The 13,036-nt window shown below is 50.7% G+C and overlaps 1 protein-coding gene across 2 annotated transcripts in view; it reads right to left on the minus strand.

The window, feature by feature from the left end:
- Window positions 1-2,366: 2,366 nt before the first annotated feature.
- gtdc1 (glycosyltransferase-like domain containing 1) overlaps window positions 2,367-13,036 on the minus strand; it is a gene marked incomplete at its 5' end in the record, with an annotated part of 28,760 nt that continues 18,090 nt past the window's right edge. The window contains 6 exons of one of the 2 annotated variants that reach the window (XM_079731447.1): window positions 2,367-2,576; window positions 3,646-3,750; window positions 3,830-3,921; window positions 4,384-4,454; window positions 7,661-7,805; window positions 9,066-9,175. In XM_079731447.1, the coding sequence (XP_079587573.1) occupies window positions 3,667-3,750; window positions 3,830-3,921; window positions 4,384-4,454; window positions 7,661-7,805; window positions 9,066-9,175 (502 nt within the window). In that variant the 3' untranslated portion in view covers window positions 2,367-2,576; window positions 3,646-3,666. Of the gene's footprint in view, window positions 3,509-3,645; window positions 3,751-3,829; window positions 3,922-4,383; window positions 4,455-7,660; window positions 7,806-9,065; window positions 9,176-13,036 lie in introns of both variants that reach the window. The other variant, XM_079731446.1, reaches the window with a different exon arrangement.

Raw genomic sequence — 13,036 nt, forward strand, 5'->3', positions numbered from 1 at the left:
TTGAGGCCCTTCTCCAACACGCAGCCGTCCACCCAGAGCACAACGGACTCTGACACACTTTTGCTAAGCACAAGGCGGGGAAAATTGCATTAACGCCGGCACGCCGTCTTGTGCCCACCAGGTGGAAGGGAATGACCCGGGGGGCCAGCATTGCTCAACCCCTTTGCTCAAGCCGCGGGGCTCCCCTTCCGTCCGCTCCCGGAGATGGCAACCGCGTTAGAGGTAAACTGCACTGATGGCTCCAGCTTTGGCGCAGCTCCGTTTTTCCTGTGCAGGGATTTTCCATTTGTTTTTCCTTTTGCGTCTCCTTTCGTCAAATCGAGCGCGGGCTGTCGCGGGAGGCTCTGCTGTTGAATGTGAGCCTTTCTCGGTTTTGCAAAGACCACGAGATTGAAGCTCTTCTGTGTGGGAACAAGGGGAGCACGCTTGGGACCCCCCCCGAGAGAGAGAGCGAATACCTGATGGTCCTGTGGAAAACCATGTGAAGGGTTGTCTGCAAAAAAAACAACCCGTGTATTTGCATAAAGGAAGTGTGAATGCCCCCATACCCGTTCTGCTGGCGCGGCGTGCTGCAGCGTGAGTGTACTCTGTCGACCAACCGCACCCTTTCATTTCGGATCACTTGGGGTTTCCTGTCTGTATAATCAAAGTGTCGCAGAGTATTTAGCGCTCTCGCCAAACAGCGGGGAGTCGCGGCGAGTTTGTATGTTAATAAAGCCAAACAGTATCAAATAAACCAGATAAACGCATGCTGGAAAGCTCACTCTCTTCCCCCCCCCCCCCCCCATTTGGGGGTGGAGTGGAGTGAAAAAACAGACACAACATAAAGTGGTTTCTCTGATGTTAACCGTGGACGTATCGCTGTCCATTATTTCCTGCGCTCCAGTTCAACTGGAGTGCTCTCGCTTACTCCGTTTTCTCCGCCCAAAAACAATGAAGACTTCCCCCTACGAACGCACTCAGCTTCGGCCGTACCAGCGGCTCTAACAGTACGCTGCTCCGCCCCTCTCCCCACACCCAACCCCCCAACTAATGGCGTCGAACTGGCTGGGAATTTGAAATGAGATGTCACATGCAGAACAAGGTAGTCTCCCTCCCCGCGATCTGCGGGCACAATAGGAACGACATGTAGATGGCATCTGCAGCGGGCGCATCGCTGGGGCCTCTGCCCGCCTTCAAGCAGTGAGAAATTAACACTGGAAGCAAAAGGTGTTGAAAAGGGGTGGTGTTGGGGTGCGTTCCTCTCCTTCTACCCCTTAAATGAGCTGTGTGGATGTAAAATGCATTGGGAAGGAGGGAGGGAGGAAGGGGAGAGCGGGTGGGGGGTTTTGCGGGTAAGCACGCCCGGGGGCTACAGACGCGCGCGCGTCTGTGTGAGTGTAGGTCGCGTTCAGTCGTGTGGGTGGACAGTTTGATGCTACACTACCCCCCTGAGGGGGTACCTATCCCTCCACCACCCTCCCCCCACACACACACACACACACACACACACACACACACACACACACGTTACCTCAAAGTCCATTAATAACCAGGATGGGCACCCCTCCAGTACCCAGTATTGCCCTGCAAACACACACACACACGCGCACACACACACACACGCACACACACACACACACACACACACACACACGCATCAAAACATGTGCATAATGGAAAGGATTCTAATTCAAAACACACCGACTCTGGCTTTCCTCAGGAATCTCCTTCCTGCCTCCTCTCTCCCTCTCCCGCCCTCGTCTTAAGCTGCTGCCATTCTGCTACGGATGCGTTCTTGGCCCCGCATCTCCGCTGCCGCGGCAGATCACGGCGCGGCATTAAAAGATAAAGACAACAGTGGACTAATATCGCCGCCAGCGAAACCCAAGAAGGAGTGTTGCTTAGAAATATGGAGGGCGCGGGGGTTAGGGGGTAGGACGAGGGAGCATCCGTCAGGGGAAACAGATCCGGTTTACAATCGTGTTGCTAACCTATACACCTTTTTCTTCCTCTCTCTCCCTCTCTCTCTCTCTCTCTCTCTCGAAATGTGTGTTTGTGCTGAACAGAACCGCCAACAAGATTCTTTTTCCCTTTTTTTCTCTTTCTTCTTTCTCTTTCTATCCTATCGATAATTTACATTTTGGAAGAACATCCACACACTCTCTTAGCTTGTGGAAACGTGGGCAGGAGAGAATGTCTCCTCCGTCTCCCATCAGAACGGGAGATCAAAGCCTGTATCTCCTGCTAGCATTGCACTGATTCACTGATGTACAATGAGCTGTATTGCATTAACTTTCCCTTCAGCATTTTCGTCTTAAGTGCCCTCAAAGAAAATGGAAATCGGATTCACTTTTCCGTGTATAAAAAAAAGAGATCTGCTTAGAATGTTTATTTTTTCATCACATGAAGGGGGGAGAAAAAAGCCCAGTTACCATCCAGATGGTATACATAGAGGAAATGTATAAAAATGATAAAATTCAGAAAAATGGAGTTCTTCAAAACTTCGGGACTTCAAACAACCGCTCATTAGTTGATCCCTAGACGGTCTTAAGGTCTGCTCACGGGCGCCCTTCCAGAATGTTCCGGGCTCAGACCTGGCAACCCAGGTGGAGAGGCATGGAATAGCATGTCAGGCCACAACTTGGCTGCCACTCTGTCCGTGTGGTAAGAAGGGGGGAAAAAAAGACACACACACACACACACACACACACACACACACACACACACAATCTATACACACACTTACTCTCTCCACATATACACACACACCCACACATACACACAATACGGACGCTACCAGTCTCTCCACACACACACACACACACACATTTACTCTCCACATTTATACACACAATGCCGACGCTTACAGTCTCTCCACACACACACACACACACACAACCTATACACACACGCACTCTCTCCACATGTACACACACAAATGCACACCCAAACACACACAACACTGATGCTTACAGTCTCTCCCTTCACACACACACACACGCACACACAAACACACATCCCCCCACACAGATACACACACGGACCCCAGCCTGACGTCTTCCACCAGTACAAAGGGTAAAAAACGAACACAACCGGATATATGAAGTGGCACAGCCTATGGAAGACATGAAAGCTTTTTACACTACCTCTGTCCCCCACTCGCCCTCCCTCCACCCTCCTCCCCCAAAAACCACACAGACATAAAAGAGGCTCTCCCCAAAAGAGAGCACGTGAAGATGAGGAGGGTAGGAGGGGTGCGGTGGTGGGGTGCGTCTACAGGTCCCGACACAATGTCTCCAGCCGCCGCCGAGTGTGTGTGAGGGGGGCTGGCTTTGATTTGGAGCAGGGAGAGGTGCCTGAGACAGTGTGTCTGCGACGGCTCCGCCACAGGTTTGCGGCGGCGGGGTCCGGCCGCGGCCCGTGGCTGCGTGTCAGGCCATGACGCCGTGGAACCCCAGCGCCACAAAGTGCCCTCGCAGACTGCGCGTCCCATCGCCAAGCCTCTAAATCCAGCTCGCCCTCGCCACTAATGGAGTCCCGGGTAAAAAGAAAAAAGGAAAGGAAAGGGAAAGAAAAGAAAAAATGAGAGAAACCTGCCGGCTCTTTCTTGTTCTTATTCGCCTTCTGCGTCTTTAAAAAACGGCACTTCTCCCCCAAACCCACCTCTTCCCTCTCCAGCCTTGGTCAGGGTTGGGGGTCCTCTGGTGCCACAAGAAGGTCGGCAAAACCTTGCTGTAGCACGTCCCAGGAGTAGGCTGTGGTGTCCACCTAGACCGGGAGACCAACACAGGCAGGGACTTTAGCATGTGTGTGTGTGCGTGTGTGCGTGTGTGTCTGTGTGCTTTACCTGGACGTGGTGACGGCGGGCCAGGTCTGGTCTCTTGCACAGTCTCTGTAGCTTCTTGCACAGCTGCTCAGGTGTGGAGTACAGATACTCGGCTAAGGAGGAGAGATAAATATATATATCTTAAAAAGTAAAAACAGATTTCAGATGTTAACGCAAGTTCACCAAAGTATATGCAAATGTGTGCGACACACAGACGCACACACACACATTTTTGTTGAAACAAAACCTCAAAGCACAAATCGAGATACAGCTCACTTTTTTACAATTAAAAATACATATCACACTGAACTGGAACAGGTTTTACATAATTGAACCGGCATTCTTTTTTCAGATTCACATTCTTTATGCAAATCTTATTGAAGAGAAGGAAGGAGCCAGTTATGGCATTACAACAATCAGGTAAAATTAGGCCATGATGTTTCGCTCATCTGTCCCTAAACCAGAAAGACAACCCCGCCAAATAGTTGTCAACCTATGACTTCTCATGAGGAATATATCACCTTTAAAAAAGGCAAACAGTGGGAATACCAGGGTTGACAAATGATTGACTGTACCTGGAAATATCTCTGGATACACCAACGCGTTAGGACATAGTGGATAGCAGCCACAGTGGACTGCTTCTAACCTACAAGGCCCGGGAGAAGGAGAAGAAATTCAAATAAAGTACAACGTTAGCGACCGCAGACTCTGTTCACAGAAAGTGTCCCTGTTGAATCTTCCTCGTGAAGCCATTGGGAGAAACGTGTCAGTATAGGGGACAAGATGTACTGAACTTCCTGCAATAAAAAAAAAAGCTTAAATAAATGGTAACGCTGCCGGCTGATAGCGGCTGGAGACGTACGTTCTTGTCGCCATTGTGGAGCCGTTCATCATTGCCTTCTATTCTACGACAAATGAGCTTCCGGAGACGGAGAAAGGGAGTCCATCCGGAGAACATTTTTCCCACCCCCCCCGGCGATGTGGTTTAACGTATAGGGCTCTCGTCCTGTCCGCGCGTCGAACGGAGAGAAAGACACCTCATTTACGGAGAGCGACTGCATTGTACAACCTACTGCTGTCACACAGAGAGGAGACGGGCAAAGTCCTAATAGCGTATTAACACATTGTAAAGAGGCAGTAAGTAGGCAACAATGTGAAACTTCTGCATGTGCCCCTCCGGTCCAGGGCGGACTCCACTTGTCCCCATCACATTGACCGCCATAGCAGTCTTCACGCACACACACACACTCTCATCCAATCCTATTTCTATATTTAAAAAAAAACGTGACATCCGTTATTTCACAATTTCACATTGTGAATTCTCAGCGTGTGACCGATGAACAACACACTCGCGGTGACCTCAGCGCCATAACCGCCACCGACAGCAACACGTTCCGAGTCAAACACAACACGAGACGCAACAGTTTGCCGGACAGAGGCAGGAACTCACCAAACGACAAATTAACACATTCGTATTGCCCTCCCCCCCGGGTGAGTAACAATGTGCTGCGAATCAAGCTAAATCAGAGGTAAGGCGAGTGCAAGAAACCCCCCAATGGCGCAATGCATGAAAAAGGGGCGATTATTAAGGTCAACTCCATTCCAGTGGCGTGATGTGTAAGCGTGCAAATGGTTATCAGGCTTTTCATCTCAAATATAATTAGCTGATCATTTTCGCCGGGGCTAAATTACTTCATCACTGTGGGGCATGAATCGCGGGCCGCTCACATTGCCTTGCACATAATTAATCAGATTAGCGCCAAACTCCGGCGTAATGAGGACGGGAGACGGTGGTGACACTCCAGCCGAGGCGGGCGGAGTGTGGCGGTGGCGGCGGCGGGGGTGTTCCTCAGACACGGCTGCTCTCCGGCGGGGGTTTGGATGTTTACATCCGGGGCGAGGGGGGGAGACGACTAGGGCCGGGACGGGGGGGACTGTTCGGCGACGTTCGTGTGCGTGGAGGGCAGGGGAGGGGAGTGTGGGGGGGAGAGAGAGACAGCAGCCAGCCGGTTGAGGAAATACCTTTTGACAAATAATGCAGTCCACCTGAGATCGTGGGATGCCTTGTGTTGACGTTGGAGCGCTGGCGTGGCGCTATCTTGTTCCTCCCAATATCAATATTTAGATGCGTTTGTGTGTCACTGTGGCTTCAAAAGGGATCACCTACAAGAACAGGGGATGTGAGCATCCTTTGCGCTCTCCCACACACACACACACACACACATGCAAACATACAAACACACACACACACACATATTAGACACACCGCACAACCCCTGTGTTGACTTAGCCGAGCGTGGTGGGTGGGCTGTGTGCCTCGTTCCCCCTTGGTTTGGGATCAAAAGAAGGAGGAACATCACTGTAGAAGCCTTCCGCCCCGCTGGGAAGGCTCCTACACTAACTCAGGACAGTCTTTTCCCATCCCGTAATGAGCACACAACGTAATTATCGCTCTGATACGGGGGGGGGGGGGGGGGGGGTTTCACCGTGTTTTTCTTTGTCTGGGAGATGATAAAAAAAGAGAACATTGTTTATTTATTTACTAGTGAGTAAATATTCCCATCCACGACGGTTACCGATTGGTGAGTTGCAGGGGATTTGATTGACGCCAACGTTTCCAAGTGATTGTTGTTGTACCACCACCGGGTATAATCATAGTGCGGCTCCTGTGAGTGATGAGTCCAACAGTGAAGTGTGAAGATGCATCAGGTAGCACCCAGATGTTGGGAGGACCTGAAGTCAGACATTGGCCGGTCCTAAAAGTTTTTTTTTTGAGTAGCACTCAAGAAATAACTAAAGCAATACCCACTGCCTACAGGTTAGCTGCTAAAGCAGAAGCAGCTGACCAAAATACCACATTAGAACACTAAGCTAAGGACAAATACCACATTAGAAAGCTAAGCTAACGGCTCAGCCTGCCATGTAGGCCCTACTGAACACCCCCTCCCAGCATCCCCTCCCCACACACACACACACACACACACGAAAAAACATAGCTGAGGAGATCATGTATAAAGGCTACCTTTATACATGGTTTATCTAGGGAGATAAACCGGGGGGGGCCCATTTCTATATATCTAGGGTGGGGGGGGGGCGGCACACGGGAGGTCCGTGGCCATGACTGATTTACAGCCGGGGGGCTGGGAAGCATTGCAGTCGGTTTGATGGGGGTGTGTGTGTGTGTGTGTGTGTGTGTGTGTGTGTGTGTGTGTGTGTGTGTGTGTGTGTGTGTGTGTGTGTGTGTGTGTGTGTGTGTGTGTGTGTGTGTGTGTGTGTGTGTGTGTGTGTGTGTGTGTTGGGGGGTAGGGGAACAGGGATCGGTGGAGGCGGTCCCCCCCTGAATCCCGGGAATGCACACGTGGACATGGGACACTGGACCAGGACCAACAGACAACAGGACCGGTAGCCAATTGAGCGCGGGCGGCAGCTGATGAGCAGATGTGGGAGCGGTGGGCTGGCTGTGATTCTGCCGATCATCATGTTCTTAAGCTGCTGCTGCTGCTGCTTCACTGTGAGGAACCCCTCTTCAAGTTACCGAGACGAAACATCCATCTCTCTCTCTCTCTCTCCCTCTCCCTCTCCCTCTCTCTCTCTCGCTTCTTCAAACTTCAAACTTCTTGCGTGATGGAATGGATTTGGTTATCTTTATGAGTACAGTTCGTCATCAATAAGTGCCAGATACTGCATTTATACATAGAGAACCTCAAACTAACTGATCCCAATGATCATCCCCATTTTATTCTCTCACACACACAAACACACAAAGAAGACACCCTAATCTAATAGCGTAGCATGAACGCAGCATCACACACCTTTACCCGCTAGAAAGAGAGGAACCTGGGGTGCACTCACATGGCCACGCCGAAGAACTCATGCTTGGCGGTGGAGACCACCACGTCGGCCTGGCACAGGGCGGCCAGGTAGTCCTCCTTCCTGGGCAGGAAGCCCCAGTGCAGCACATGGGGCCCCAGCTGGCCCTTGGCCTCAGCGAAGATCTCTGGAGACAAAGAACCACAAGAAAGGGTGAGACACACCAGCGGGTACAGTTCAGCCGACGGTTGGACTTTGTCGTTTCTTTGCGTTTTGATGATCGCGGTCTTAATCACATGATTGGATACGCAGTCGATTGAGTGAAGCGCCAGAGGAGCCAGGAGAGGCACACACCCGAGTCCGGTGTTTGGTTCTCGGGGGCGCTTTTATGACTCAGGTCCCGTCGACTGAGGCCAATTAGATTGCCACTCTGGGAGACGCTGTTTAATGGAGAATAAAATCAATGAAATAATGCAACTCAAACTAATGTCATCGGCGCAGCCATCTGCTGTGACATTTTGGATTTTTTTAATGAGTTCCATATTCGCTTGGAAAGTGTTGCGCTTAGGAGGACACACACTGTACGCAAATGAAAAGTGTTGTCTGTGTTTGTGTGTGTGTGTGTCTGGGGTTAAGACAGGGAGCAAGATGAGAAATAGTTTGTGGACAAATAAGAGGAAAAAATATGTTTTTCCCATCCTAATTTACAAACAGGGTTGCAAAAGCCAGTAGGATAATCATCCGTTTTTTATAGATATGTGGCTAGAGACATCGCAATAAGCAGAAGAGAAAAAAAAGCAGGTATTGCTGGGGAGGGAGGGTGAAAGGAATCAATACGGTGACCCTATTAAGAAAATCAAAGTAGATTAAAATTGTCCTAATGTAATTGCCTTCCGAGCAATCATAAACGTAATTACAAAATATGAGACAAAATTTACGGTGCCCCCCTCCCCCGACCACCACCACCACCCTCCTCCCTGTTTATGCTTCTATAAAAGTTAACGTTGCAATATAAGAGAGTGTGTTTCCTCCTAACGCAGTCCCCGCTCGGAGCCGCGGATGGGCGGGTGTGTATTAATTAACTTAGCACCGAGCTGTAAATACACACGAGCGTCCCAAAGTCATTATAGCATCATCAGTTGCGAGTGGGGAGTGTGTTTTATCAATTAAAATGTGACCTGCGGGGTGGGGCGCGCTGGCCCGCGGGGTGACCTGTACCCCTTACATCTAAGTCAACAACCCAGAACACTTAGACGCATCAACCTCAAAACGCCGATGGCGCAACTTCGGAAAAGGTGAGAGAAAAGTCAACAAGTTACGCTGTTACCTCTGCCATCATCATCATCATCATCATCATCATCATCATGAAGCATGCAACCCTGTGGACCCCGCTAGAACCTGTTAAAGAAGCATTTCATAGTGTGTGTGTGTGTGTGTGTGTGTGTACCTGGCACATCAGTGAAGGTCTCCCCCAGGACGGAGAGTTGAAAGGCCAGGTTTCTCTCTTTGAGCGTCAGCAAGGTCTTGAAGAAGAGCTCGGGGTCTTTGTCGTGCTCCCTTACACCCCACAACACACAAACAGAATCCATGTTGGTTTGATGTCACATCTACACACACACACACCTTAGATGAATACACATAAAGGCCAGTGAGAGGGTGAGATGGAAAGATGGTGGCCCCAGGCCTTCACTCCTGGTCTGAATATACCCAGCCACACACGAACGCACGCACAAACACACACACAAAGAGGTTTCATGTCTGTACACACACGCACACACTCATACACGTAAAGTGTGCACCACAAACAGGCAGCTGTGTTCCTTTTGACTCGAACCAAACACAAACACACACACACACACACACACACACACACACACACGCACGCGCACGCAGGTTAAGTACACACAAAGCCTCGGCGGCAGACTGCGAGTGCGATCATAGCGCTCCCCAGAGGGCAGTTGACTGTGATACGTGTGGTCGCGGTAAGCCAGGTGGGAGGACTTAACAAGCTGAATGGGGGGGGGGGGTCCCCTCTGTTGTGCCCCCGTTCACCAAGCCGCTCATCCTTGATGTTTGGCGTGCTCGCATCTCCACCCCCCCCCCCCCCCCCCCCCCCCCCCCCACCCCCCCCCCCGCCCCAGAGAGCTAGGAGAGCTCCTAGTTAGCGCGCAGGTGTCGCGGCTCAGCTGTGGAGCAGATGTCGCGCCGCGCCACTAGCCCCGCCATTCATCTGAGGACGCTAGCGGCTGATCAGGGCGCCAGGTCCGTGTCTGGTGAGAACGTCGAGGAAGGCGGGGAGGAGGCAAACGACAATAGCTTGCAGCAGGCAACCGGCTTTTCATCAGACGCCGCATCCTTGTTGTTGTTGTTTTTGTTGTTGTTATCGTCGTCGCCGGGGGAAGCAGGTGCGTTCATGTACAGTCAACGCTTTGAGCGGCCATTAGTTTGCATCTGTTAGCATGGAGTCACAATGTCATCACGCCGGATCAAAAGAGAGCGTAAGGACCGTAGGAGCCGGCTGACGCAAGATGGTCTCGTGCGGTGCAGTGTGCAAAGAGAGAAGAAGGGCTTTTCTCTCTGTTCACATACTCTTATCAAGGGACGGTGGAGGTCGCGACGGCAACCTATTTAGTTAATCCCCAAAGCCCGGGGGCTATGGAGGGGACATGGCCCTGAAAGTTCAAAGATCCATCAACAAAACAGACGTGAATGAATGCGGTATAGCCGAACGGGTCCATCTAGCCGAACGGGTCCATCTTTTCCCATAGTACCAGACGCTGTCCTTCATGCTGTCATTAGCCAAACATTTGCCCCGGGTAGTGTTGTTGTCACGTTGGTGGTCCCAGTTATTGTTTCCCTTGTTTGCTAAAAGCCAATTTTCCGAACTTTCTCTGTCTTCGCAAATTTTTTTTGTGAAACAAAAACAGAACCACCAACAACAAAAGACCATAATAAATACATCTTTATATTTACCGCAAAAGACATTGGGGCTGCGTGAAGGTCAACGCGGTCGCTACAAAAATCTCTTAAATTGAGGAACGACAAAGGGGCATTACCTCGCTGGGACTTCCTTAGGTGAGGCATTAGAGCAGGGCTTATTTATTCTCATTTCCACCGCTCAGACTCACTGCCTTCCCCTGTGGTTACCGCACTAATTCCCTTATTTCCTAGCCTTTTTAACTCGGTGCACAAGGCATGAATCCCTATTCCCCCATTACTGATACAGGAGAGGACAATGAGTGAATGAAAGCGTGATAGCGGTGTGCGCCCATCCCTGTATCAACCCCCCCTCCCCCAGCCTTCTACCCCCCTCCCACCCCGTGAAGGAAAATGAGTGTTAATTAACGTGTGTCAAGAGGAGCTCCCCGAGTGAAGCCCGGCCACGCGCACGTGAGTAGGCGCGCACGCCTGTGTAGGCGCACGCCCGCACGGGCGGACGTTAATCGACCGAGTGCACGTGCTCGGCCGCGTGTGCCTCCTTTAATATTTAATAAAGGCGAAAAAAAGGAAAAGAGGGAAACCGAAACATAGGCATGAACACAGACATGGGTACACAAACACAGACAGGGTGCAAACACTCACACATACTCTCACACACACACAAACACACAGACACACACAAACACACATCTGGTGCAGGCATGCGAGCATGAATACGCTCACAGAGACCTTCACATGCGTGTACCCCGACACACACACACACACACACACACACACACACACACACACACACACACACACACACACACACACACACACACACGCACACACACACACACACACACACACCTCCCTGTACAGTTGTGCGCGGCCCGGCTCCCCACTGATGACCTAGATCTTTAATGAGGACCGTTAGCCCCCAGTGACAGTCAACTGAAGTCTGAGCTGTCAGCCCGCTGATTGGTGTTTGAGTGACAAACAAAAGCTACGTGGCATCATCTCCCCATAATCACCTCCCCCCCGACCCCCCCCCCCCTTCCCCTTCCACCACCACCACCACCACCGATGCCCCACTAATCTGCCCCGTTATTGCAGCAAACAGAGGTTTCCTCTGATCTAAGGTGCCGATGGTAGCGGTGGTGCAGAGCTGCCATCCGTGGGACCGGGAACGGAGTGTGTTTGTGTGTTTGTGTTGGCGGGGGGAGTTTCGGTGCTCATTGCTCCAAAGACGTCCCTACAGTACACGAGGTGACGTGGAGGTCAACGTCTATCATAAGCGGGGGCAAAGCACTGCGCTATACGTGAGATACTGAGGCGGGGGGGGCAAACGTTTGTCTGTTGCCAAAGTAAGGGCAGGTGTTGTGGAGCCCGGTCATAGCCGTTGGAGACCACTGCCATGCGTACCTTGATCTCTCCATGCTTCCAAGATAGTACATGTACACGCACCCCCCCCCCCCCCCCCGACCCGTTACCGCATCAAGCCCTTTGTGGTGCTTCCTCGACCTCGTTGACCACAAAGACAAATGCAGATTCAGCCAAGCGAGAGACGAAGGAAAGTAGGTGGGGGTGCTGGGGGATGGGGGATGGGGGGGGGGGAGAGTGCAGCAATATCTTCCGTGGATAGAATCTCATTAATATGCATAACATACCAACCCAAAAGAAAATAAGATCCTCTCATTTAGAGATCCGTGATTAAATATTCCCCTTTATGTAGCACCCAAGAGGTGCATTTTAAAATTCAAATACTATTTACACCAATGCACAATGTGAAATGAGCCCTATCACCACAAAAAAAAACCAAACGACTGAAGCACTAATTAAGGGGACACTTGAAAGACAAAGAGAGGAGCTTACTGCGGAGAGATTGTGACAGTCGGAGATAGTTCAGTGGCACGGAGAGGGGGTAGGGAGGGGAGATGGTGCTGTACACTTCACATTCTCACAGAAAAAAACAGCACCCTTGTGGGAACGGCAGTGGGAGCTGCATGAAACTCCTGAGATCCATGAGAGTACCACTTTCAAAGGGGTACATGCAGGCTATGCGGTATATTAATGTGGAGAGTAGTTACGGTTCTAGTAGTGGACTTTTTTTTCCTAGGTTTCTTTTTTTCATCTCACAGAAAAGGAAACACACCAAAGCCTCAACTTAAATGGCGCTCACAGGGAAAGCGATGGAATAAAAGGGCCTGGCCCACAGAATATTTAAATAAAATCACATTGAAATAGAAATCCATAGGCGTGTTGTCAGTTAATGTAAACAAACACCCCCCCTCCCCCTGCACAGTGGATGCAACATGGGGGCTGTTTAACATCCATCAATTAAAACGCCATCAGTGTTTGTTTCAACTTGAAATGCAATGACTTTATGACATTCTCTGCGACCTCCAACAATGATGTGCTGATGTTAAGGGGGGTCGCTGGGACGGTTTCAAACGGATGCATTTTAACAATTAAAAGGAACAAACAAGAAGTGCTCCG

Source organism: Pollachius pollachius (assembly GCF_949987615.1).
Source record: "Pollachius pollachius genome assembly, chromosome: 3".
In the NCBI taxonomy this organism is placed as follows: domain Eukaryota; kingdom Metazoa; phylum Chordata; class Actinopteri; order Gadiformes; family Gadidae; genus Pollachius; species Pollachius pollachius.